Source organism: Poecilia reticulata, linkage group LG7, assembly GCF_000633615.1.
Source record: "Poecilia reticulata strain Guanapo linkage group LG7, Guppy_female_1.0+MT, whole genome shotgun sequence".
NCBI lineage: Eukaryota > Metazoa > Chordata > Actinopteri > Cyprinodontiformes > Poeciliidae > Poecilia > Poecilia reticulata.
Window position 1 is genome coordinate 21,381,029 of NC_024337.1, and position 26,901 is coordinate 21,407,929.

The 26,901-nt window shown below is 39.7% G+C and overlaps 1 protein-coding gene across 6 annotated transcripts in view; it reads right to left on the reverse strand.

The window, feature by feature from the left end:
• The window catches only part of iqsec1a (IQ motif and Sec7 domain ArfGEF 1a), a 128,555-nt gene that overhangs the window by 36,893 nt on the left and 64,761 nt on the right, over window positions 1-26,901 (reverse strand). The window contains exon 1 of one of the 6 annotated variants that reach the window (XM_008414096.2): window positions 19,485-20,255. The exons of 4 other annotated variants lie outside the window; for them this stretch is intronic. In XM_008414096.2, coding sequence (XP_008412318.1) covers window positions 19,485-19,561 — 77 coding nt within the window. In that variant the 5' untranslated portion in view covers window positions 19,562-20,255. Of the gene's footprint in view, window positions 1-5,570; window positions 5,792-19,484; window positions 20,256-26,901 lie in introns of those variants that run through there. One more of the 6 variants, XM_008414094.2, reaches the window with a different exon arrangement.

A 26,901-nucleotide genomic window follows, 5' to 3' on the forward strand; every position in this document is an offset into this window, starting at 1 on the left:
TATATATATTTTTTTTTTTTTTTACATGGAAAGACACCTATAAAAGGTTTTCGTTTTGGACTGTCTAGCTCAATCCATCTAGCAAAGAACTAGATAAAGATTCCACATTCCCCATAGCATGATGTTGCCCCCGTATTCTTTTCTTGTTGATGCACCATGTTTGCTTTCAGGTGCACATAGTATTCTGCACGCATGTGTGGCAAACTGGGCTTTCTCTTAATAATGGCTTTACTCCTGACACTCAGATTTGTTGAGTACTTGACTAATAGTTGTTTTGTGCACTAAGTATCCCATATGAGCTTTCTACATCCTTCAAGTTCCTCCAGGGTTATCATAGACTTCCTTGCAACTCCTCTCACTGTTTGCTTCTCTGACCAGCTTGTAAATTTACAGGGATGACCATGTCCCTTTAGGATTGTGACTGTTTTTCCAATTTCTGTGGAAAAATAGTTGGTACAGCACTCTAAGAGAAGTTTTTTTATGCACAACTGTATCTCTGACCTGTCTGCTGTGTTCCTTGGTTTTTGTGAAGCTGTTTGGCCATTAATGTTCTCTAACAAATCTCTGAGGATTTCACAGAACATCTGCAATAATACTGAGACACACGCACATAGACTCTGTTTACTGATTTGTTCACTTCCCAAGCAAAGGTGGGATCAAACTAAATGGTGTTGAATACAAACACACACAGTTTTAAAAAAACTATATATGTATACATTTATCATCTTCTCTCCATGTCATAATAATGCATTTCAATAAAAAACATAGACATTTTTGATAGTAATTTTACGTGTTAGAAATTTCAAGAGATATATATGTTTGCACAGCTTTTCCTCACAAAACACTTCCAAGTGAGCAGGCTTTAAGAAAACAGAGGATGTTTTTCCACCTCCCATTTTCTGACAACCCACAGTTTTTTCCTGAGAATTCGAGTGTGCACGAGGAGACCTGCATGTTCCAACATGTTGGATTTGGGCTCTTTCCATAAAAAAACCCCAAACCAATTCTGTTATTTTAATCAAGCAAACTTCCCATCACCCTCAGTGAAAAGCAGGGGGCTGAATTTCACGCCCACACCATCCCCGCTGTGATTATGACCGACATAAAAATCAAGAAAAGGTCAAATGAAAATGTGTTCTGTCCTTGTGGAGTCTATTTTCTTAAGATGATTCAAAGCAAGACCTTGAAGTACAAGAAAGAAAAAAAAAGGTTTTCTAAACTGCCCTGTCAAAACCACAGCAAAGGAAGTTAATATTTGGAAAAAGATGTGTTTTATCTATAAGAAGTAGTGCTATTTCTTGCTGTTTATCTGATGAGACCCAATACCCTGGCCTGAGATTGGGTTACATCAAAGCCAGGGTAAGCAGAGACATCAACATGCAGCAGGTAATAAGAAGCAAAAATAATTAGGAATTCATGGCAGGCAACCTGAGATATTCACTTCAGCCGAATTAATTAGGCCACCATTAGAACCAATTACTCTTGGTAGCTGCATCCTCCTAAATGAAAAGTAAGAGTACAGTGCCTTACAAAAGCTTTAATACACCGTGAACATTTTTCACTAATTAGGTAACTTCTAAAGGAAATTGGTTGTACTGGATATTTATTTAAGGCTATACAAACAGTGATGTGAATATAAATGCAGAGCACACACTCCACATTAACCCCTTAACTATCACCAGTCAGACATAGTTTCCTTGAGAACACCAGTATTTTTCCTCCTACTTCACATATATGAAGTAGTTTGTGTGGCTCTCTCCAGCAAAATTCCAAGGAAATAGGTTGAAGTTTGTGGTTTTAGTGTGACATACTGTGAAAAAGGCTCTGATGCAGCATCGCAACACGACCCATTAGTTTGCTTTCATTTTGGCCCTTATGAACCAAAATGCACTAGATCTCTAAATCTATTCACTCACAAAACCAAATCCTCGAATTCAGGTATTTCAAACACTTTTATGGGCACCTTGGCATGCAGACTGTTTCTACAAACATTTCTGAAAGAAAGGGCCACTCAGTGCCATGATAGAATGGATTTCTTCACTTCTAAAAATTCAACAGTCAGCTGTTAGTGGTATCATATTAAAGTGGCACTGATTGGGAATTATAGCTCATCAAAGTGACAGGCGATGTAAAATCAATTATCTGGATCAACAAAGACCAAGGAGCATAGTGTGTAGAGGTAGGCAATATTTTTCAGAGTCAGAAGCTACAGGCCTGACAACTTTAGGTGACCTCCATATTAGCTCAATAACATACAGAAATCTAAATGGGATGGGTTCCCATGGCCAAACATCTGCATCCAACCTATTTGGTACAATCTAAAGCCCTGGAAGCAGTTGGATAAAAACATACCACCTCTGGAATGTAGAGGAGTAAAGACATGTTCTCTAAAGTGAGAAATCATGCCTCCCTATTTTGTATTCACATGGGTGAGTCTGGATTTGAATGTTTGAGATCAGAACTTTCTTGCCTTCAAAGTGTAACTTGTAAAGTTTGCTACAGAAGGATGATGATGCCGGCCTCTTTTTTTTAAGGAGTTTGACTTGCTCCCTCAAGTTCCAGAGAAAGGAACATTTAAGGCCTCAGGATACCAAGACATCCATGACAATTTCACGCTCCCTTATTTGTGGGGACAGCTTATGGGGAATGTTTCAACAAGACAGCTTCCTAGATCCGTAAAGACCTGGATGAACAAATATGGAGTCCCGACTTCAACCCAACATGATGAATTTGAGCAAAGACTTTGAACTATACCATCTCGTCCAACATCACCGTCTGACCTCAGAAATGTACATCTTCAAGAATCATCAATAATTCATATAGATGCACTTTTAAACCTTCTGGAAATCATTTTCTGGAAGAGCTGAGGTTGTTATAACTGCAAAGGCTGGCTAGCATCATATTACACCCTGTTCATTTAGAACAGGATGTCGATCAAGTTTATGGGAGAGAAGACAGAAGGGTCAATACTTTTAACATTAGAGTGTATAAATCTTTGGTGGCTATTATTATGAGGTGATTATTACAGGCACTGATTTTTCATTCATAAGAACAGCAACACACAGAGAATCAATCTAATAAATAGCCAATATTTTGAAGCCAAAGACTTCTTGAAGCGAGACAACACAGAGAAATTATTATTGCTGCTGAGTTTTAAGGCATTATCATCCCTGATAATAATATATGTTCTTTATACCCTAATGCAGCTACACTTCGGTTTTTATACCTGGTCCTATTGTCTTTGACATTACATTTCAAATTTTAACTTAAAAACTCTATTGAGAAAAATGCTATTAAAAGCTAATTTAATATTCAGACCGTAATACATTGTTTTGATGGAAGCATATTTTAGTTATTGTCAGTTTTCGAGGTATATTATCCTCCCTGCTGTCTAACAAATCCATTACGTAAATAAGGTCAACTGCCTGACTTAAACTTTGTGTAAACCGCGCAGCATACCACCACAAGCTTGCGGTGACAGCTGAACGGAGCAACATCAGAGTGAGGGATTTACAAGCTCAGAGCAACCCTGAAAAAGGGATGAGATCCTTTTTACTCATAATCCACACGTTTTCAAAACTAAGCGCTCCGAGTTCCACGGGAAGGCTTTTGTGAGTGCGATGGGTCATAATAACGCACACCTGACCTCCTGTACAAATGCACAAACATCTGTTCAGCATAAACTAAATGTATTCAGGAAACACCCTCTTTGGTGCATTGTGTTTAAGCAGCTTTGGAAGGTTATTTTAGCCATGTCCAAAGCAGAATAATAAGCTGAAAAGCCAGGTCACTGCGTTTGCCACTTCACAATGAAGCACCATGAAAGTTTGTGTAGTGAATTGCTCCAGAGATTCGAAGCAGGCGCAAATGATCCCTGTAGGGTATTTCCTTTATCTGTTGTACCATTAAATGCAGCACACATCTGTAACTACACATCTGCATGTTGAACATGGGTTAGAATGAAACAGAAAGAAAGGGGATGAGCCACAACATGTGCATGGGTGTGTTCAGCACAGTGCAGCTATGTATCCTCTAACCACTGCTCCACTGTTCAGCAAGACCAATGAGGTAGAAACCATTTCATAATTTGTGCAGCTAATAGATTCTAATGATGTCCTCACGAAGCCATTTATTTTACTAATCCGACTAATGGGAGGAAGTTGGGATGGACAAGGCAAGCGTCTGCACAGTAAAAGGCCCAGATATAGGCTGCACTGGAAAACATCAATAGGGTGCTTCACTGTAACAAATGATCATCAGGGATGTGCTGTCAGAGGGACACAACTCATTAAATTCCTGCAGTTTATAGGAAATCAGCGAACTAGAGAAAACCACAGAGAAATCAGACAGCAGCCAGAATCAGGAGACTTTCTGAAATTTGATGGTGGTAGAAGATAAACAGTGGGTTGCCCGTTTGATTCTCACTCTGTCTGCCTCTGTCGTCGTGTCCTTGGGCAAGACACTTTAGTCACCTTGCCTGCTGGTGGTGGTCAGAATGCCTGGTGGCGCCGGGGCATGTTAGCCTTGCTTCTGTCAGACTGCAGCTGGGGCTACTATCCAGCAGCTTGCCACCATCAGGCTGTGAACAGGGTGAATGACTGCAAGTAGTGACAAGCACTTAGGGATCCTCTGGACTTAATGAAATTCTATACAAGTGCAAGTCATTTGACCATTTTTTTTGATCAGTGAAAAAGTAATAGTAATTATGGCCAGTCAAGCTACACCACTCTTCAGTGTAAATGTTATTACTGAGGAAAGAAGGTCTTATGAAGGTGTTTACGTCAAAGGTAGCATACGACATGTGAAAAAAATTATTTTCTGTAACTCATTGGAACGTGTCTGTATTTTATTCATGCTGCCAGAGAGCACAAAGCGTTTCAGGTGGATAATAGGAAGGCTGGTTTCTCATGGCAAGAGCAAGAGAAGTTAATACTTAAAGTGCATTAAATTTGAGGTCTTTGTTGCTTTTTTTTCTCAAATGGCCTGATGATATGCGTCTTCTCATCTTTAGGACAATAACTCCGGTGGGGTTCAACTGGCTTCATTGTTGCTCTCATTTCAGGAGTCAAAAAGCCAAAGAATCAAACCTTTTTAAGATATGATATTTAAAATATGTAGTTAAGATGTTTTTGACCTTTTGCATAAAGCAAATAAAATACATCCAACTAAGCAGAAAATCGGGAATCTGCCAGCTGGGTTGACATACCTGAAATCTGCCTCAAATTTTAATAAATGTGTCAGCCTCATGCAAACACAGACCAACAGTTACTCATTCAGTAAACGTATTATTAGCTGAAAAGGGTAAATACTATAAAAGAATGAAAATCACAGTCGCACAAAAGTAATTTAAAAAGTCATCCCTCCCACAACATTGACATTTATGCTTCAATAATGACATTTCCATTCATCAAACTTGTTGGTAATTACTTTTTCGACATGCAGCTTGCCAGCCTGTCACACACCTGCAGGGATGAACAACGCAAACAGCTGCTGCTAACTCTGCAGAATCTATAGGAAGGCTTTGCTTCACAGCCAGAGAGATCACACACTCAGCGTAGAAGCCCACCTACCTCCACACATCTGCCTCTGGGTTGGTCTGTGCAACGTGAAACCAGATCCAGGCTCTGGTGATAAGCCACAGACAGGTAAGGTGACCGTGGTGACTGGAAAGCTACCCTGGCTCTGTCAGGCATGAAAGAAAGGGAACCACCATCTGACTGGTTTACTTTCCGCAAATCAGCACATTCCCCTAAGCGTCAATGAAAAAGAGGAGGCTATTTGTACTCCCCGCTCCCTCCCCCTGCCTCATTCAGCTGTGTCGCCCACAGCCTCACTCTGCCATTGAATATGTCCCATTATTTTCCATCTCTCCCATTTTTACAATTAGTTTTCTGCTCCCCTTCAAACCTCCCTCTGCCCCTCTGTGTGGTCAGCGGCTTTAGTGGCTGTGATGCCTGTGGCTCGGCTGGGACGGGTTTGGAGCTTGCGTGTTGCAGCTCTGCAAGGTCACCAATTGTTTCTCCCTCTTTCCTTTCCTCTTTAGGACACATGGTGTGGCCGGAGGGGAAAACTGAGCTCTCAAGCAGACAGCGTGGTTACACTCTGAACTGCACTTACATAGCAATGTCTCTAAATTTAAGGGAAACAAGACCTTATCTTCGCTTTGGGTAGAAGCTCAGAAAAATTTTTTTTACTTATAAAACCTATTTGGAAGTAGGATCCTCTAAAAATAAAAACCAAAGAAAAAAGAGAAACTCCTTAGTGAATTAAAATCACAAACTACTAACTTATAAAAGACATAGTTGCTGCCAGGCATGAACATTCTTGTATTAAAATAGTTATGCAATCATTGGCAGCGAAGCTCAATAGCAGCTATCCGGGAAAAAAGCCAGCAGATGGGCCCATCCGGCTGCAGCAGCCTCGGCAGAACACCTGACAAGGCAAGAGCCCCCATCTGCCTTAATTTGTTTTCCTTTCCTCCTCTTATGACCCAAACAGAAATTCTTCTTCTTTTTTTTTTTTAAATATCCCCCATTGTTTTATTTCTCGACTCTACGCAACTCTACGCACTCAAGCCACTGACAGCAGAATGCCTGAATTGTTTAAAAAATCTGGTCATTAGCAGTCTCATAACTTTGATGGCTTCTAACTGAAGACAGGCATTTAAAGGGAGGTTTATTGACATAAGGGCTCGATAAGTCACAAGAGATTTGTTTGGAGGCATTGGAGCAATTCCCTGCCCTGACGTGTCTCTGCCAACAGATGGCACTACTGCACAGTGCACACAAGAACCGGCAGGGCTTCAGGATAAAATGACGGATCGAATGGACTCATTCATCTTGATCGAAAGGAGGCAGGAAAACAAGATGGTATAAAACAGAGCAGAACTGGGAGGAGAGAAAGAAACAGAAAGAAAAAAATAATAAAACAACAAAAAAATAGGTTGGGGACTGCAGAGGAGCTCATTTAAACTTGTGCTTCAGTCAAAATAATTTCTTTCAGTTCATAACTCCGTGATTTAAAGCCTTGTTGGGCTTACATTGAATGAAAGGGATCATTTAATTTCTGAAGAAAACGTAAAAAACATTAATACTAATAATTATAATGTACCATAGTCCAAAGTATAGTTGCAATTTTGCAGGATGTATGAGCAGTGGAGCATCTCCGAGGAGGAATCAGGTGACTGAGGGAACCTGAATGATGCAGGTATCTACATCTCTGTGGATAAAGGCTCATTGACTGGGAGCAGGATTTATCACAACTGCACGTGCTCAAATCCAAGGCTAGTTGTCAAGGCAACAGCTACAGCAGACCCACCATTCACTGAACAGCAGCTACAGATATGTTCACATGCATTCACACGAGAACATCTGCTTCCATCTACACACAGCCTCCAGCTGTAAATCCAGTAAGGATAAACATTTAAGTTTAATGACTGTTTACCAGTCAAAGTCTCAGCCCCCCTGACAGCTCTGCTATTTCACTCTGAAGAACAGACAAGTGCTATTTTTCCAAGTAATGAGCCCACACAATGTAAGGCAGAAAAAAAAAACTGCTCCTGATCGAGTGTTATTCTAGAGAAAATAGTCATTTCAATCAACACAAAGAAGTAAATAAATGAAACACCAGGAAAATAATGCATCTCACAAAGAAAAATCACAAAAGTGTGGCACACATATGGACTTAATCAGTCCTCTTTACTCTGATGTCCCTAAATGAAGTCATGTGCAAACTACTGACAGAAGTCAGCTAATTGGTAAAAAAAAAAAACAACAACAACAAATAGCAGGTTTATGAATATTTTGAGAAGCATTACATTCACACTTTTGATGAAGGACATTAATGAAGAAAAAAAACTTAATGCAGACCAATGAACACAAGAGACAGGATAGAGACAATTTTGGAGACATTTGAAGCAGAAATATTATCCCAAATTGTTAAATCCATAATCTGAAAATCTAGATTAAATCAAAACTGCAACTTTCTAAGAAATGTTCATCTGACTAAACTGAATGTAACAGCCGGCCATAAAAAAAAGAAGAAAATTATATCCTTTCCCTACCAACCCACAGATATCCACTTCTTTATGTTGGTATGACATAAAAGTTGGTGGTTAAAACACGACAAAGTGTGACAGACCTCAAGGGCTATGAATATTTTATCGAGGCATAGTGCGATGCAGAGAACTGCGAACTATAATTTTGTAATACTTAAATCATTGGCAAACAATTTTTTATGCATTTGTTCACCAGTTCAGGTTGAGACGCAGCTGAAAGGCCTGATGAAGGAGCACTCTGTTTAATAGAGAAAAATGCCATAAAACCAAGTGGCATAGCTCTTGTGTCACTATTACAGACACCTTTCACCTGACTCTGCTCCTCTTTGCACATTTCACACATAAATCAAAATGTGTGCCAGATGATGAGGGATTTATTTGTCACATAAAAAAAAAAAAGAAAACGTGTTGGTGAACCTAAAAGTTATTGCCGAGCTATGCTGACTCAGTTTGATCATGGCTGAGCATCGTCTCTCTGTATCCTCAGTGATGCAGGTAAAAGATAGTGTCACATATAATATCTTTCAAAGCCTTTTAGAATTATTAATATGGAAACTGAATGGAAAACCTGCCTGCAGAGCTTCACATTCTGCTAGAAAATGGTTTTTTGAGTAACCACCATGATGCGAATCATCAATCAAACAATTACTGAACATTAAAGGAAATTGCATAAATGGACCTTAATGTGCATAACAACATATGGCATGAAGCCAAAAGGTGCAGAGTGTCTATAAAAGCTGCAGTGCAGCAGCATGAGCTCATCATTCTTCTTCTCCCCCCCCACTCCTCCTCTTTCACTCCCCTACCTCCCCCTATCTCAGCCCTCTGCTTGCTCGCCATTACATAAGTTAATGCAGCAACGAGCCTCATTATTCTCCAAACAGGCACAGGGAAGAGATGCAAAAAGAACATGTCATCAAAAGTAAAATAACAGCAAAAAAAAAAAAAAAAAAAAGAAAAAGAACAAAGCTCTCAGAAAGAGATGGTGCCCGTCTTTCTGAGCTGTCACAGTCCACTGATCAAAAAGAGCAGAGCAGAGGCGAAATATCTTTTTGCTCATCTTTAATCATACAGTGTGTCTACAAAAAAAAAAAACAGCACTGGGGAACAAAACAGAAAGATGCCAAAATTTCCAAATGAATCATTTATATTCATGTGCATTTTTCTGATCAGACACCTCGATGACGAGGGGGGGTAGAAAAGGTGAAGGCGACATAAAAATGTGCACTGTTGAGAGGGTGGCGTTCTTGTGCAGTAAAGTAAACAAACAAGCCTCCTCAGATGATTAGCATTTCAAACGCTTCACAGCTTAAGCATGCACCAGAAGCGGTGTTCCCAAATACCTTCCCCCCATAATGTTCCAGCCTTGCAGCCATGACAGGTGAAAAGAAAGTGATGGATGTAGTTTGTTCTCCTGCGATTCATTTATATGCACACATTATCGGTGCTAAAGGCTACAAACTATTTTAGAAAAATAATAACTCTTAAAATTAGAAAAAAAGGAAAGAGAAACACCTCTCACATTCTGCTTGTGTCCCTCTGGGAGAGAGATACATATAAAATATTCAGTGGTTTGTAGACAGAGACTGCAGCTTAAGCGTAGATCTCTGTATAGATAGAGAGATATATCTATATAAAAGGCTCCATAGAGATGGATAACTATAGAAGTCTGCAGGTAACTGAAATCAGTCTGTTTTCTTGATTTGTCACGATGAAACATCGGATCAGTCAAAGCCGCACATGTAGGCACTCTCATATCACACTCTTTAGTGTGGCAGTTGTTGATAAGGGAATAACATTCAAACTTCAAGCAGGTTTTTAAAAGGAAGTCAATTAAAGTCCACATATTCAGAAGTCATTTAAAAGGAAAGTAAAAAACTAGAGATGTGTGTACGGTTCTTTCAGATTACCAAATGGTAAGAGAGTGAGACTTTCAGCAGATAACAGGAAGGCTCAACAGAAAAAAACAAGGGCTCCCTTTAAGTATCATTCTCTGTCCTTTCTCTATTCTCGAAGTATAAATAATAGCTGCTTCAGGAGTGCCATTCATTTCCCATGGTGCTGACTGGTTCTACACCCAAGACTGTAGATATTAGCTTCTGTGCTCATACCAAGATGGTTTCCACTGTGAATATTAATACACAATAAGGCGTTTTTGATGCTTCAACTATTAAAATAAACAACTAAAAGCATTTTTTAAAAGGAGTCTCAATTATTAACACATTTTAGTTATTCATGGACCGTTAGCGCCCCAATCTCATGAATACCGGGAATCCACTCTATTGCATATTATAGTTGTATCACTTATTGCACATCATTTCTTTGCAGTGCAAGTGTTGCACATTGCCTATTTATATGGAAATATTCCACTTTGTCCTAAAATTAGCCAGAAAGGTCAGTGCAACTTCAGTTCTGAGGTATATTTACTGAGATACAGTTACTCAAATGGCAGCCACTACTGATGGAGCATAACGCTGAAGCATGAGCACAAAAACAATGTTGGACAACAAGTGAATGGAAATGTGCTGAATAGACTATGAACGCCTCACCTGGGGTGACAAATAGATTCATGCCTAAATCATTTTTTGAGCAGGGCCCAATCTAATGTTTAACAGCAAACGGTAAAGCCTTAAACACGGTCAACATTTCTGGCATGTCTAACTGGAAGCTGACCAACACCAAGGTTAGATTTCAGAGCTGAGCATGGCCTCGATTCGAGACACGTCTCAGCTTTTCCACCTCCGAGGCTTTTATTTATTTTTTCCCCTCCTCTCCACTCACCACAGTGGAACTGTGAGTTGGCAGGTTAGTACATTTCCATTATCAACAGTTCCTCTCATACCTCCCCCCCCCACCCCCCCCCAAAAAAAATGTGTAAGTTGTCTTAAAGCCAGCACATTAAGGCAAAGAAACCAACACAAGGTCAGACCCTGCTCTCATTTTAATTTTAATCAAGTCACACTCAGTTAAGATCACAGCTAAGTTATTTTACCTTTTACGAAGCGCTGTGAGGCTGCTGGGAGTTGCTTTAACTTCCTGGTTCTTGTCAGAGTTTTCTTTCTGCTGCTCAGTTTCTTGGATATTCACAACGGGACGAGCAAGCACCGTTGAATAAGTAATGCTCTCGTCATTGCGCTCTTGAAACTCAACACCGGCTCGTGTTTGTCACCGAGACGACTGAAGCAGCCAGATCAAATGCACCCTGGCGTCTAAAGTGTCACAGCTAAAGGTTTCATGATGTATTCATGCATACTTGCGCATAGCCCTGTTATTGTAATATGTCAGCCACCCAACAGGAAGATATTTCCCACTTACCGTCAGTCGTCACTGGCTGCATTAGCGTTCGTATAGTGTTTATTTAACTTTACCACTGCTGTTTATGGAAATCACAACTAAGTGTTAGTGGTAGTTGATAAATCAAGAGCACAAAAACTAAATTAAACACTAGAGATTCACTAAAACTAATTTCTGGAGATGCCTACCCAGTGTCTATCAACTATGGCGAGGTTGACGGTGTCCAGGAAGCAAAACGCAAGATAAACTCCCCATTTAATGACAATTCCTATTTCAAAGACTAATAGACAAACTCCTATCTTCTCACACTGAAAGCCATTTTTTACTCTCTGCTCTTGCCAAATCTCACAAACAAAAGACAAATGAGAGGCAGTTCCTTTATATCTAAGGTTGCTGTTCTCAAACAGAAAGAGGTGGCCTGCTTCATCCAGGTCAGTGGTCAATCTCTGCCTCAAGTGGAGGAGTGCAATTATCTTGCAGTCTGCCTCGTTCATGATGGATGGTAGGATGGAGCAGTGCATGCATAGATGGATTGTTTCTTTGTCTGCAGGAATTCTGGTGCTGCTTCCACTGATTTATCTGCAGATATTTAATTTATCTGTCTACATTCCTATCCTCTCCAATGGAAAAAAAAAAAACAATTATTATGACTGAAAGATTGACTAGGGAAGAAATGTCTGAGTTTTCCTTTTGGACTTGACACAAACCAGGTTGTTCCCAGGTGGAAAGACAGTAGGATACAAGAATGGATTTGCTCAATCAAATGTGCTAAATTAGACATTCGCCACCGATTTCAGGAAAATATTATACTGCAATACTACTGCTGAATGTCTTACATTCGCCATGATTTATCCTCATTCAGAGGACACTTTTCTTCCTTCACGCTACAAAACGTGTTCACTTCCTATGAGATCCAGAACCTCAGTCGTTACCGTTTCCAGGGACGTTAGGAGGAGTTACAGTAGTGTTCATTTAGCTGGCCAAATACAATAATCAAGAAATGGACATGAGACATTCAACGTAATATAATATCTGACTAAATATTGCATCCACAGTCCCTTGTTCATAATGTTCATAATATTGTGTATACATCTCTAATATACAGCATATAGAGTAAAACCAAAAGTCTCACTTACCTTAAAGGCAACAGCATCATTTTAGTACCCAAACAAACCTGTACTTGTAACTCTTCATGAATGCAGCATTAACAATATGCTCTGTGTGTCTTCTGGTTATATAGGATTTCTACAAGACAGAAAACTATGCATGCAAGCATTCACCCCTGAGCATACATTTGTGTTGTGGAGGCTATCTGGAGAAAACCCAGGCGTGCACAGGGAGAGAAAACTCCACACAGGACCGGAGTTGACCCCTGACCTTTCCTTGCTGTGAAGCAATGGTACTAAAAGCTACACCTCCACCCAACACCTGACTGGTTTTGTGAAGTCTCAAATGTTTTTTTGACTGACTTGTAGGTTTTGCTTTTCACAGCTACTTACAAACCAGTAAATATAATTAAAGTTTGTCTTTTGTAGTTTACGTTGTGCCTGACTGGGTGAGATGAATAAAAGCTACAGGGAGATCTACGTGGGAAAATATCTACAGTGCAAATTCATAGACAAGTTAACACAATTTAAATGCAAAAACTCTCAAAATCAATCGAGCGTATGTGTGAGTGTATGCGTTACCCGGTTGTTTTAAACTCCAGTAAACAAAGATGTTTAGAGAAATTATGTTGGCATGACTTTGATTATCTGAAGCAATTGTGATTAAATGTTTAATTAATTAGTACAAGCCTATTTGTAATTAGATTGGGGATTGAACCATTCACCGTGATGCATTGGCTTACCTCTTTTCATTAAGTGCCAGTTGCCATGATGATGTTAAAACTGAGGAGGCCTCAGACTGAAGCGCGTGTTGGTCCTAGAGAGTTGATTCTTTATATTTACTTGATTAAATGTGTTTTGCAGTGATCTCATAATGAGTTGATCATTACACACATTATAATTAGAAACTACTCTGCGTGTGTCCTTTTATTCATCAGTGATAAAAGATCGTTTGATCCAAGAAGGAAAAGAAATGCTTATATTATTTGAGAAAGAAAAAAATGTGCTTGCACAAGTGAATATTTCTTACAGTCCTATGCCCAGGTTCAATTTTAAACGTTGATAGAAGCAAAAGTGCAAAAATGCAGAGTAACAAAAATATAGATTAAATGATACGATCACAATCGTATCATTTAATCCCTTTCTCACTAGATTTAGTAACTAAATCTAGTAACTAAATCTAGTGAGAAAGGGATGTCACACAGAGCAAGGAAAAGCTTTTCTCCTTACTGGTTTCTGTGTTCTTTCCAAAATATTTTATGTCAGGGAACATCTTGGATGAAATTCCCTACTCCAAGACAAAGATAAAACTTTAATAAGCCTCAAGGAAGGCAAAGACAGAAAATCCAGATTAGTTTTTATGCCTTCACAATCAAAGAAATGTCCTTGACAAAGAAAAAAGTACCAGGAAAGACCTTGAACATGTCTTCACTGTTTCCTCCCTGCCTTTTTTAGCTGGCTGATAATATATTTCCAATGGTTTCAGAGAGGAAACCACCAGGCTTGTGAGCATATGGACAGGAATGTTACTTGATCAGAAATATCTGCACAAACTGCTGCGGTCAGTCGGAAAAACAACCAGCACTCCGACCGCAGGCCACTGCCATCAACACTCTTCGCCATATGCTCTCCTACCTTATAGTCCGACTGGCAATGCAGTACTTCCACATCTTGTTCCATATGACGGTGACATCAGCGTGGGCATCAGAAAAACACATACATGGCACCCAAAGGCACTTCCATAAAAAAAGTCTCAAAGTGCAGTAACTGCTCCCTAAAAGCAGCAGCAGAAGAAAAAAAAAGTCTGTGCAAACTGCTTCCTCAACCACAAATTACACCCCACATGTTTCACTTTCCATAGACGGAGCCACAGTGAGATTCATTCTTTCACTGCTAAAAGTTGCTCTGTCTTTGCCTTTCCGAAGCCCTCCCTGACCCACTTTATGTTGGGCTCAGAGTTGCAGCTCTTGCAATCTGTCTGATGACCAAGTAAGGTAAAGAACCAGTATGTAAAGAAGAAAAAAAAAAAAATCATCTCTCGTCTTAACAAAAGCTCTCCACCCACAGTGACCCACACACCAGCCCTCGTTCTCCCCTCTGCAGACACTCCTTGTTCCGTTCTGTTCTGTCCAATGCAATGCTTCACTCAGCTGCTTCATGCAGGATGCTTGCTTCCCGACAGTGACGGACAGGCCCTGCATTCACCTTTCTTTTTTTTTTTGGGGAGGGGGATAAAAACTTTAAAAGCAAAAGACAAAGCACAATAAACTTTGATTCTTCTTGTGTATGATAATACCCGGGCCTGGGTCCAACAATCACTCCATTCTCAGCAGGAAGGCCGTGCGGGGTGGGAGGGTGAACCCCAGTTCAGCAGCTGGGAGAGGCTGTTTTCAGTTAGTTCTCCGACCTGGCTCAAACAGCACAGTCTCAGGACGCAGACAACGCTATGCTGCAGTCAAAGCAACGTAATGAGTTACACCCACTGACCAAAATATTCCAGTTGCTTCGGAATTAGACATATAATGAGCTGCTAAGATTGGGTGGAAAAATCAAATAATTCCAGAGGACACTGAGTCATAGACAGCTGCATGCAAAGTTAAACTTATTTATAACTACGTTGAAAAACAGCAGACGTTCACCAAAATGCTGAATGCATAAAATGTCGATGCATATGCAAGGGAAGTGGCGCAATAAGAGAACGTAGGCATAAAACAGAATTGATCAAAGTACAGAACATGTTTTCTAGGCATAAACTTCTTAAGATTTATTAGTACACTATAAATATGTTTTTTTTCTTCCTCTTCTTTCAACACTGCACTCTGCAACTGAGCAACATAATGGGATGCACTATACCAGCAAAAGAAACATTATGTTTATTGGTTCAGTTCCAGCATTCTGTCAACTATGGGTGCGACATCGCAAGGCATTTAACCCCAAGTTGCCCGATCTGCATTGGTGTATAAATGTAACCCAACTCAAGTGCTTTGAGTGGTCAGTATTCATAGAAAAGTGCTATATAAATTGAGTCCATCTTAGCATAAATAAATAAAAAACAACTGCAAGTGGGGTAAGAAATGAAAATAAGATCTGCTTTTCTTAATAAAAGGTCATTTAAAGGACTAAAATGTTGCTCGTAGGCTGTGAAATGCCGAGATGTCCTACATGGTAGAAATCAAGATAAAAATATCAGAACTCTGTTTGTTTTGAAGAGTAACACAAATTAGATTTTTACTGGTTTTGAAAAAGTTTAGCATCAACAGAATCCTAATGGAGGATTTCTAATTTAAACAAATTTTAGTGTTTATGCGTTGAAGTCCTTTGTGACGTTGATCTGTGACAGGCACTATATCAGTACTTAGTACTACATACATATTAAAGCAGGCTGTTGCAAAGTTTAGGCACAGCTATAGTAATGTGTCATGTGTGTAATGTTACTATGAGCCATATTGTGGCTGATTTTATCATTAAGCTGACAGCCAGAACACTTTTGCGTAATTAAACCAACATTCCATAGTAATCTCATGTTGTATATTAACAGATGTTAAGGCATACATTAAAATTATTACACACACATTATGGAAGAACAAATTCACTGAACAGTTTGCTACAAGAGAGAGGAGTAAGTAATTAATCACATGCTAATCACGAATGAAAGCTGTTTGGAAAGGTCACCTTTGCTTTGTTTGACAAAACTTGGATACTTTTGAGCTGTTTTTTATCATCTCTCTCAGTTTGTCATGAACATACACACAATAATGGCTCTGCTAACAACTACTTAGCATTGCAAGCAGAAAAGCTTGTTAGTGGGGGATTTTATCAAGGCATATTTAGCAACATTTACCCTAAGTCCCCTTGACTCTGAACAGTCTAGAATGAGCAACTTTTCAATAAAAAGTGTATTTAGCCAATAAAGAGTCATTCTTAACCTTATGCAATTATATGCTAATACAGTTAAGAAAAAAATTGCAGCAGCAGAGCTGCCATATATCAGTGACATGCTGACATGCTGTCAGGGGAGTCAAGTGAGGCAGAGCCTCACATGTCATCATGGAAAAATAATATATAATAATAAAATAATTTATATTGCTATTTTCACCCTGTGGTTTGTACTATAAAGTACCTATTTTTTACTTAGCTTAACCAATTCTGATAATTTCTTTCTTCAAAATTGCTGGATTTTCGCATTTTCCCATTCAAATGCTCAGAAGCGAAGCCGGTGAGGCAGCAGTGAGCTGAGCCTCACCTGGGATTGCGCAACCTCTTGCTAACTGCACTGGCTGCCATTATATGACAGCATGTCCGTCCTGTCTGTACGCCGGCAATAAAATGGCTAAAAAGCATTTAATATATGGACTGATTTTCCATAATTTAGTTTATGTCTATAATGTACAGTGTTTTTTTTTTTTGTCTCCAACTTTGTGTGTATCGTGTTTTGTGTGCGGAGGAGCGATAAGAAACTGCAGAGAACAGACTTGAGGTGAGGCAGGCAGTTCCCTTGCCTCATGGCAGGGGGCGCTCATGTTCCCAGACATTGTGACTGCACAACTGCAGAGTAAGACACAGTGAGCTAGCCATGTGAGCTGGAGTAAATAAGTAAAGTACAGCCATATATTTGTTTTCTTCTCTCTTCCGACGTCAACATGAAAGACTACATTTCTACACTTAAACAGTTTTCTAAAGTGGATTTTCAATTGAAGCAGGAGATGATAACTAAAGGAAGACCAACACTGGAGCTGAAAGTTTTACTTCAAGACAGTTTGATGATTCTCAAAGGAGTAGAAAAGACATGCCGAGGATAGACTTTTGGCTTTGGATGAACGGATATTTCTGTGCAGAATTAGCGGTGCATGGATTTCATTAAGTACAGGTAAGACAGCAATAAGATGTTTTTGTTTATTTATTTTTTTATGAAATGTGCGTTTTGTGGGCTACAGTTTATATGTCTAAGTAATTCAGTAAAGTAGAAGCGGTAGCTAATCTAGTTTTTTTGGTGTTAAATCCTAAAACATGAAGTGGCAATGTTGTCAGTTGCTATGGCAACGAGTCTGCTTGTAGCTTGGCGGATACAGAGCGAGAAAGTGCTTTCTCGCTTTTTCCATTTGCTGTGGATCATATCACGAAATGAATACCTACATTTCTAAGTTTCACTGAGTTAACGCGGCTATGGATGACATGTAAAAGATGAGTCTTTTTGTCCCCCAGCATTGTATGCCTGCGCGAAATTTCCGTACGTCCAATCACATGCATGGTGTCTATAATCGTAAATCAGTGCCTCACCAGCATTGAACCTCACCGCGCGTCACTGATATATGCCCATAATACAAGCACAAACGCAATACTAAATGCTGAATTAAAACTATTCAGTTTAGAAAAAATATTAGTACTGGATATTTGATCTTAGGTCTTGGAACAGAACCAAAAAGAAATCCTTATTGAAATAGTCTTTATTAAAACTAAGCACTAAGCAAACTAAGCACATTTAAATTTTTTTAAATGAAAATGAAGGGAACCAGTAAAACCTTTTGGAAATCAAGCTGAAGTGTTTTGAACAAGTTGCAATAATTTTCCCAAAGTTTTCAAGTTTGGAAAAGTTTTTTTTTTTCTTCAAATAAACTTAAAAATATTAAGTAGGTTTTTCAACATTTTTTTTAAAGTTTGTTATACCAGCATTATTTTCTGAAAAATTATGTTTCTTTCAATCGAAACAAAACGGCAAGACAGGGAGAAAAAACAAGAGTGGACCGAGAACGGGACCTTGCGAGACCGACCACCTGATGGAACGGGAAGATGATATAAGCGTCTTATTTTAATAAGGACGGCCTCCTACATAAGAAACACATTGTAAGCCATTTGCAGCTGAAGTTTGCAGAAGAACAAAATAAAAAGCTGTGTAGAACACAAAATCCAAACAATAAAAAATAGGAGAAAATCCAGATTGTGAAGTTCTTGTGAACTCAAATTAGTACAGTAAAGCGATTATTTCAAATTCAGGGAAGCACAACACAGCCTACAGTCAGGGGTTTCCCTGCAGGCTGGAGGCTAAAAATGATAAATTATTAATAGATCCTGGACACACTCCATTCTGATTGAATTTTTATGGAACGAGTTCATGAGACATCAAAACTGTGTGTGTGGGTGTCCATGCGTGTGTGTGTGTGTGTGTGTGTGTGTGTGTGTGTGTGTGTTTGAACAACGTGAGAACAGATTAACATACAGACAGAAAGCAGCATCTGATTTCAAACATATTTCACACTGCGGCTCGCCTCCATTCCTGACATCAAACATCTGCATGACGGGGGAGCGCTCACAGGAAATTTCCGCAAAGATTCACAGCTAGAAATCTTAAATGTAGCAGAGAGAATTTTTTTGAGATATACGTCTTCTAAAAATACTGAAAGTTGAAGGCTTTGTGCAAAGCAAATCAAACTGCATCTCAGCCTGAGACTGTAGAGCAATATGTACAGAATATGGAGCACCATATTCTATTAACACACAAGGCAATAAGCTCAGAAGGTGTGAAAATACAAATGATGAACTTGATTTAAAAGATAAAAAAAAACATAATTCTGAGCATGCGCATCTTGTGATTTTTCCTCCTACTATTTACAAATTGAAATGTTGGCAAAAGATCTCAAATTTTATTTGGTGTGATCCCATGATTTGCATGTCATATAAAAAAATTAATAAATAATTTGATGTAAACTGCAAACATAGGATCAAAAATGAAGAACCGAGTGGCCACCAGGTGAGAGGTCAACATAAGGAGATGGACAGAAATGCAAATTACTGAATGCAGTGTTACGGTTTTTTTGAACAAAAAGTCATCAAGCCAAGAGTTTGTGGAAAAAAGCCCAAAGCAGATTCACTCAGACACTGATAATAGCCTGATGAAGTAATCGCACTCTTCTTCTAAGTGATGTAGTGTAGGAGGCAATTTAGCACACACAGAAACAGTGACGGGCTTACAAAAAAACGTAACTGCATGCAAGGCAAACACGATGGCCAGATGCAACCATTTATAAACATACCTCTTGTAAAAGTTGTTGTGTGGGTGCAGACACAGCACGTGCCAATAATCCAGGCAAAACGCTTTGAATTTCCACATCTTCAGTTCAGAGAATCAACAGGGTAGACAAGTATATTGCAAGGCATCCCTGCAGCAGAATCACAGCTGGCTGTTCATATTTTTTTTATTAGGCAGAAAATCCCGAGCATGGACGTCAGCTCCGACCTCCTCTCCAAACTCCAGCTTCACCACTGCTGCTGGATGACAGAGGGAGAGATCTTAACCCGCCCAGAACAACCACATCAATCCTGGACGTGGTCGCAGCCTTAAGAGCCAAATAAAAATAAAAATAAAAAAGATCAGAAGTCCTCGTGGACTGATTTGGACTCGGTATTAATGTCTGGGATCCACCTCTCAAAATAAGCAGTAAAGTGGCTGCTTTGGCTCTATTTTAAATCTTATCCAGGTCAGTCAGCCTGTCCTTTGTGGACGCCTCTCCACACGTCTCGGGATCCTCTGAGACGTAACGCTACGGTCAAAGCTTGGCGCCCCTCCAGTCGGTACTGGCACTGGAATGTGTGAAAGTCTCCTGAACTCCCTCATCTTAGTTTGAAACAACTGAATGGGGTTCCCACACCCCTGCTCCGATCCATCTCCTCCTGCTGCAAGAACAAACTATCCAACAGGGTTTTTTTCCCTCTCCTGAGCTTCTAGACATCCTCACCTTGAAACCATGAACCTTTCCTCTCCTTCTCTTTCCCCTTCTCCTGCTTTTACATGTCTTTCTCTCTCTGTCTCCCTCTCCCTGTTACAGCTACAACCATCCACACAGGACCTCCGAGAAATGTGCCGACTCCCGTTGCCGGGCAACACTACCGTACTACTGAAGCTTCAAATGGAAGCCGAGCAGCCTGCGATTGGCTGGCCTTTAAATAGGGAGGGGCTGCTGCAATGTTGTAGGACCACATGAGTTCATGCAGGATCTTTGGTTAAATAAATTAGCTTTTAATTCTTCGCTCTTTCATCATTTCAAGCAAGAAATACAGGTAAAATGCAAGTCTAATGTTTATTCTTGCACGATTTTTATCCACGATTAAACTTCAAATTTTAATTACGAGGCACTTTAGAAAAACCACAGTTTTAAACCCAGACAACCTTCTTCATCAGTCACAGGTTCAGAAGTGCTGTAGCGTTTAGAAACTGCTTCACTGCCCTCTTTTCCAGCTAAAGAGGGCTTTTGCATTTGAACACGAGCAAAGTGCTGTTCTTTCTCTGCCTGGGATGCAGTGCCACACTGCAGTGCCACTCTGACCCAGCAGCCGTGGGAAACAGGCACGGATGGGGACTGCAGGGCGGGGGTAGCTCTCATCAATATTCAGCCGCTCACAGTGTCCGCAAACACATTGAGGATTTCATGGATTTACACAGAGGAGGACGCACTAATACTCAAACCGGAGAAAGACAAACATGCATCGTTGCGTGTGTGTTGGAGTAATCGCTAGTTCGATCCGTTGGCTCCGACGAGTCGATCGCAGCGCGGGTCTTTCCACACAACTTCTGGAAAAAATTGAACTTCAGCAGGGAGATGCTAAGAAATTAAATAATCTAAATGCTATTCTTCGGACTTCTGCCTCAATTTAGGCGCTCTCCATACAGTCGTGTCAGTAGGAATGCAGTGAACTGCTATGGTGATGCTATAAAAGTAAGATTTATCTTGTCAAAGAGAAGTCTGTCTCAGGAAGAGTCATCTGGATGCTGTCAGCAGATGACTTTTAAGTGAGCCATTATTATGACCCCTGGCTATAAAGAAGAGTGCTTTAAGCTCAACAGCACAAATCTATAATTACAATATAAAGCAAGTAGTTTTTGAGTTGCTCTGCCGGTTTGGTAGAGTTGGCGAATGGGGGACTTGTCAAGCTGACAAGCTACCCACCTTTTTCTTCATAAACCACAGTTTATAAGAACAGGGTTTGTGTGACAAGCATTCACACTTGTAAGCAATCTCTCGCATAGCAGATACATGTGGGAATACCAACTATAATAACTTAAATCAGATAATAAAATCATAGCTGCGCCTTCATTTTATGGCCACGCTTTGGTTTTGGTAACAGTGTCGTTAAATATACAGATAGCAGGCTGCACCTACTTTGCAGGAATAGGATGATCTTTCAGTAATATAGTCGCAGAAAAATCACTTTGAGAAACCAGGAGGTCACATCCTGAAGAGTTATTATGTATCAAAGGACTTTGGCATGTTGCTTGTTATTTCTGACACTTAAAATCGAACCTGATCATCTTTCGACAGTACTGTTAATTATTACCACATTGATATTTCTTCTCTGGTGGGATTGCCATCACAGCACATTCATTCTATGCCCCTGTCCTCGTACCTATGGGCATAATTTCGGTTTTCCTACTTTTCCGTCATAAACTAGCTTTTACATTGTTGGGGTGACAATATTATGCTATTCTTTTTAAAAGGTTTTATTGGCTCCAGTGGCCTTTATTTGATAGTTAATTGACAGAAAAGTGGGTAATGAGAGAAAGGGGAAGACATGCGGCAAAGGTCACCAGGCCGGGAATCGAAAGTGCGACAGTCGCGTCGAGGACTAAAGCCTCCATATGTGGGTTGTGCTTAACCCCTGAGCCACCACATCACACCAATATAATGCTATTCTAATGATAATGCAGTATATTAACTTTACTGTTTTAAAATGAAATTTCAACAATATTATGTGATCACAATATGAATTACAGACATTTTTGTTTCTTGATCAAAACCCAGCATCACAGAGACACATGTGAGCAAAAGCTTTCATCAGCTTTTTATCAACGTCTTTAAATTTCTCTACTAACACCTGTTCATAAGTTCTGTTTCTCATCGACAAGTTAGCAAAAAGGATGATACCAGCTTGCAAAATCGTGCAATCTGAAACTCAATATAATGCAAGAAACTCTAAGGCAAGACATCAATATTTTGGACTCACTGTGAGAAGAGTAAGACATGCTAACCATTAGCCACTAATGATGCCGAGGTTGAACTAAATTATAAATGGGTTTACAGATTCTTTAAAAGAACAGCTGGTGATTTGTGAATCTCTTACTCTGTAATAATGAAAAATAATGGGACTCTCTGTTTCTGAAAATGTAACTAAAACTTTGCCATGTGAAACTCAATATCCTTTACTGTCTACACATTATTACTGTATTTTATCTCCATCTTATGTCAATTTGATAAAAAAACTGAAATTGCTACCTTAAACTTTCACAGAATGTAATGATATGACATTGTTAAAATAAATCTCTATTGCTACCTGTATTTGTTGGAAACAAATGGAAGGTATTAGTAGAATATTATTGGATTATATATTTAAAAGAGCTGTCGTGCTGGAGATACACAAGTCATAAAACACAATTAAATCACTTATTAAAAAAAAGCCTCATTAAATTGTATGCACAAAAGCTCATAATGTCTGTCATCTGTTGTGATGATTCACTCAAGTAGAAACCTTTTAGTTCCTTTCTTTTTAATTCACGAAATGTTAACTTTAGAGGTGAGTGCAATGCTTAAGCCCTGCTGAGTCTGCCACTCAAAAGTCAGAGCAGGAACATTTTCATTCATATTGCATGAAAAGAAAAGCTAATTTTCCCTTTGAGTGAAAGAGATTAGAAAACGTGTGTAGAGCATAACTGGTTTTCGTTTTGGTGGTTCAAAATGGCAGGCATGTGACTTAAGCAGAAAGCTGCCGGTTAATTGGACATTTTCTCCCCGTCCAGTGCTGCACAGATCCACCTGCACAGGTTTTGCCAGCTACAGTACTACAGGACACAAATCAGATTATTACCAATGCTTTAACATTACAGAAAGAAAACATGGCGGAAACTTAATTAAAAGGTTTTAAGGCAGATGGGAATCTTCCAGTCGTCACCTTGAGGTTCCGATTAAGACTTTTTTAATTGATTGGTTGATAAACCTACCAATACCACTTGTAGGTCTACTGTCTGAGATTTTCACAATATGAATTGTGATATAACTGTATTTGCAGATATAACTGTATATAACTGCAAATACTGTGCAGTTATATAAAAAACAACAACAGTGTATTCCAAAGGAAAGTGCAACTGAGTTGGTTCATTTAAAAATGTACAAAATGTACATGTCTACTTGAGCATTAAATAGACTGTCAGAATAGCCTGTAGTGAAAGTTAGTCATCTAACAAACAGCTTCAGATTGTTTTTCTAAGTCAATATAAAGTAAAAATATGCAGAAAATATCAATGCCTTATTAAGATTTTCTCTAAAATCCCTTTGCATCTCACTGCAGGCGAATCAATACAAATCCTCCCCGTTTCAGACATCAAAATGCCATCATGGTTGTTCAACCATCAATCTGAACAAATGACCTCCTTTGAAAAATCACCTGAATTGCTCAAAATGTCTCCTCATGCCTTGCCACTTTACACTGCCGTATAGGGATCTGGGCTGATATTAAGGTTGAGGAGAAAAGAGAGCACACTTCCCTCTACCAGTGACAAAGACACTGATTATCTGCCCTGTGGATTTCACGATGGCTCACTTTGGGCAAGGCTTGTGCAGTCGATAAACACATCAATCGAAAATAGGCCCCACGGCATAGGAGGAGGAGGCAGACAAGTGAAAAGAAAAAGCAGAACAGAAAGCATCCCTCTCATTCCCTAAAACCCTAAAATGAATTTAAACCGGGCGGAAACGCATGTAAGATAATCCGTTTTTCCTGACTGGATAAATCCCAATTGCCAAATTCATTCAAATTGTGTGGTAAAAGCACATGAAAAAAAAAATCTTCCTTGAGTTATACAAATGTTTAATAAAGAGTCAGAGCTTACATTCATGCTTATGTGAACAGAATCTGAAAAAAATGTGTTAGAAAAGTTCACCCCCTGGTGGTAGACTGCAGCAGTTTCCATGATTTGAAAGCTGAGGAGCCAATGAGCTGGTGTTGTAATGGGAGGACTGAGGAGTCTGGCGGATCTGGGGATTAGTCCTGACTGCGTTTGAACACAAAGGTACATGTGCCGTATTCTGTTCCCATTCACATTGCACCACAGGAGCATTCAGTGAACACCAAACAGGTAAAGTCACATTGTGCCGTTCCTCTAAAATTATAAGAATGAGATTTTAATAATGGAAATTTACAAATGTCAACCCTTCCAAGCCCCCAGCAGGGTGATCCTGTTGATGTTCACAAGAGAATCTGCAGAATATGCATGTGCACGTATGCGTGTCCTTTGCATGTTTGTTTCCGTGACTACAGATGTACCGATCAGAGTGTTTCCTACTGATTCCAATTTAAAATTTCTCTGTGCACAAGCTAATCAATCTCAATATTGACTGATTTACGTTCTGTTTTTTTTTTTTTCTAAGAATAATGCCACATGAAAGAGAAGAATGTGCTGCATATTCTTGGGGAGCAGTAGTAAGTTTTTGATCCAGATGAACCCAGATGAAACCTTTATGTGGCTGTTAACATGTACCTGAAAGTTCATGCTGTTTGTTTGATATTTATGAACTGAAATTGTGTGTGTTTTTTAGTATTGATGCATTAAATAAATAATGTGCATCTTACTTGCTGAACACTGCTCGGAGACGATCGAGGTAAAACCGGCAAATTTAAATCTCTGGCTGATTGATTTCTGCTGCACCTTCTACTTGAGGTGAAATTATGACATGTCCAGAACTTGCGCCGCATTTGGCCCAGTGAAGATGGACACCAGCCCCACACCCATTAACATGCAAGGGTTAAACAGGCACAGAAATTTGATAAATGGACTAAAACCACAGAGCATAAGAGATCTAAAAAAAACACCACACCATTCTGTTTACTACAAACAGAACGGGTAATATCATTTTTAATGAACAGCTTTTCACTTTCTACAGCTCTGTGTAGAAAGACCCCAGGCTGGGATTCAAACCTGGCACTCTCTTGGTGCAAGGCAACAATGCTAACAGCTAACAACCATCATGCAGCTGTCACTCAGGCCAATCTTGCATAAAAATTACAGCACAGTAATATGCATTAATAAAAGCTCACACATATCCTACAGTACAACTGTGTCGCCATGTAGAGCGGAGGGAGTGAAGGAGATGACAGAACAGAAGGTTTGTAGGGAGGAAGCATAGAAGATAGCTTAAACTAACATTGATGCAGGATATAAGTTTCTCTGTCATATGTGGGTCTGCTTTTACAGTAATAGGCTAGGAACAACCCTCATATCATGATGCCTGCTCACTTTACTGAGGGCCACCTTCTAACACATTACACAGAATTTGCACAGAATTCTATTACTCTGCTACACCAGCTACTAATTATCTTGCCATGTAAAGCTATACTGTGGTTTGGAGCATAAACAGGAATTGATTTGGTCGATGATGTTGGACTGCAATTATTTTGAACACAGTTGTCTGAATGAACTGAGTCAGCATTAGCACATCAATGTGATTTACCAATCAAAGCCTAACAGGATTATCACGCCTTGTTGTGCTGCATGGGAATGAAACCTTTGCAGAAATTCCGAAGTCATGAAAGTGAACACGTGCGCGTGCAAAATATATCATTCTGACTGAAAATACTCATTGCACACAACTGGACCTCGTTTAATTACAACCCAGGGAGGAGAAAACAGGAAATGCTTGTTCATGCCTTAATCTGGTTTCCTTTATATAACTTTGCTGTTCGCAAATACATCCTCGTATGCATCCACAGGAACAAAATGTTCTGGAAATGCATCCTTTTTCCAATGCACCCCACACTCCTTCGAGCTGTCGCTTCTGACGTTGCCGTTGGCAAAGGCAGGGGCTTATTATGGGCCGTTTCAAACCACGGATGCATCAGTGAGCGCCTCTCCCCGGAGAAAAGTTTAACTCAGTGAGATGCTCCCCTGAGAGCACTGCAGCCATCGCTGGTTTTGACCATCATTCCACATGGCTGACGCAGCTCCAGCTGCAGACTCAGCTCCTGGAAGCTGAAAGACAGTCGGCAGATGTCTTGCAGTTGAAGTTCTCATTTGGAAATGGCAGCTTTTCAAGCTACACTGGGGCTGATTGAGGTTTATGCAAAACACATAGTGACTAATGTGTCATCCCTTTTCATCTACTCCTGATTGAATGGCATAAAATTCCTCTCTCATCCAATCTGTTCCGTTCATTGGATAATTTATGGAGCCGGAGAAGAAATGCCACACGAAGTTCCTACTAGTCAGAAACGGAAGAGACTGAGCTGTGCTTTACAGGGTCCTAGGCATAAAAGTGATTATGTCCACCTTGCCACATGACAGTAGTTGTTTATTGCAATAAAAAGCCAAAGCTGATATCAAACAGATTTAACAACTGCCTCACATCTTGCGTTATAGCATTAGGCTCTGTATGCTTTGATATATGAGCTGACAGCATCCTCAATGCC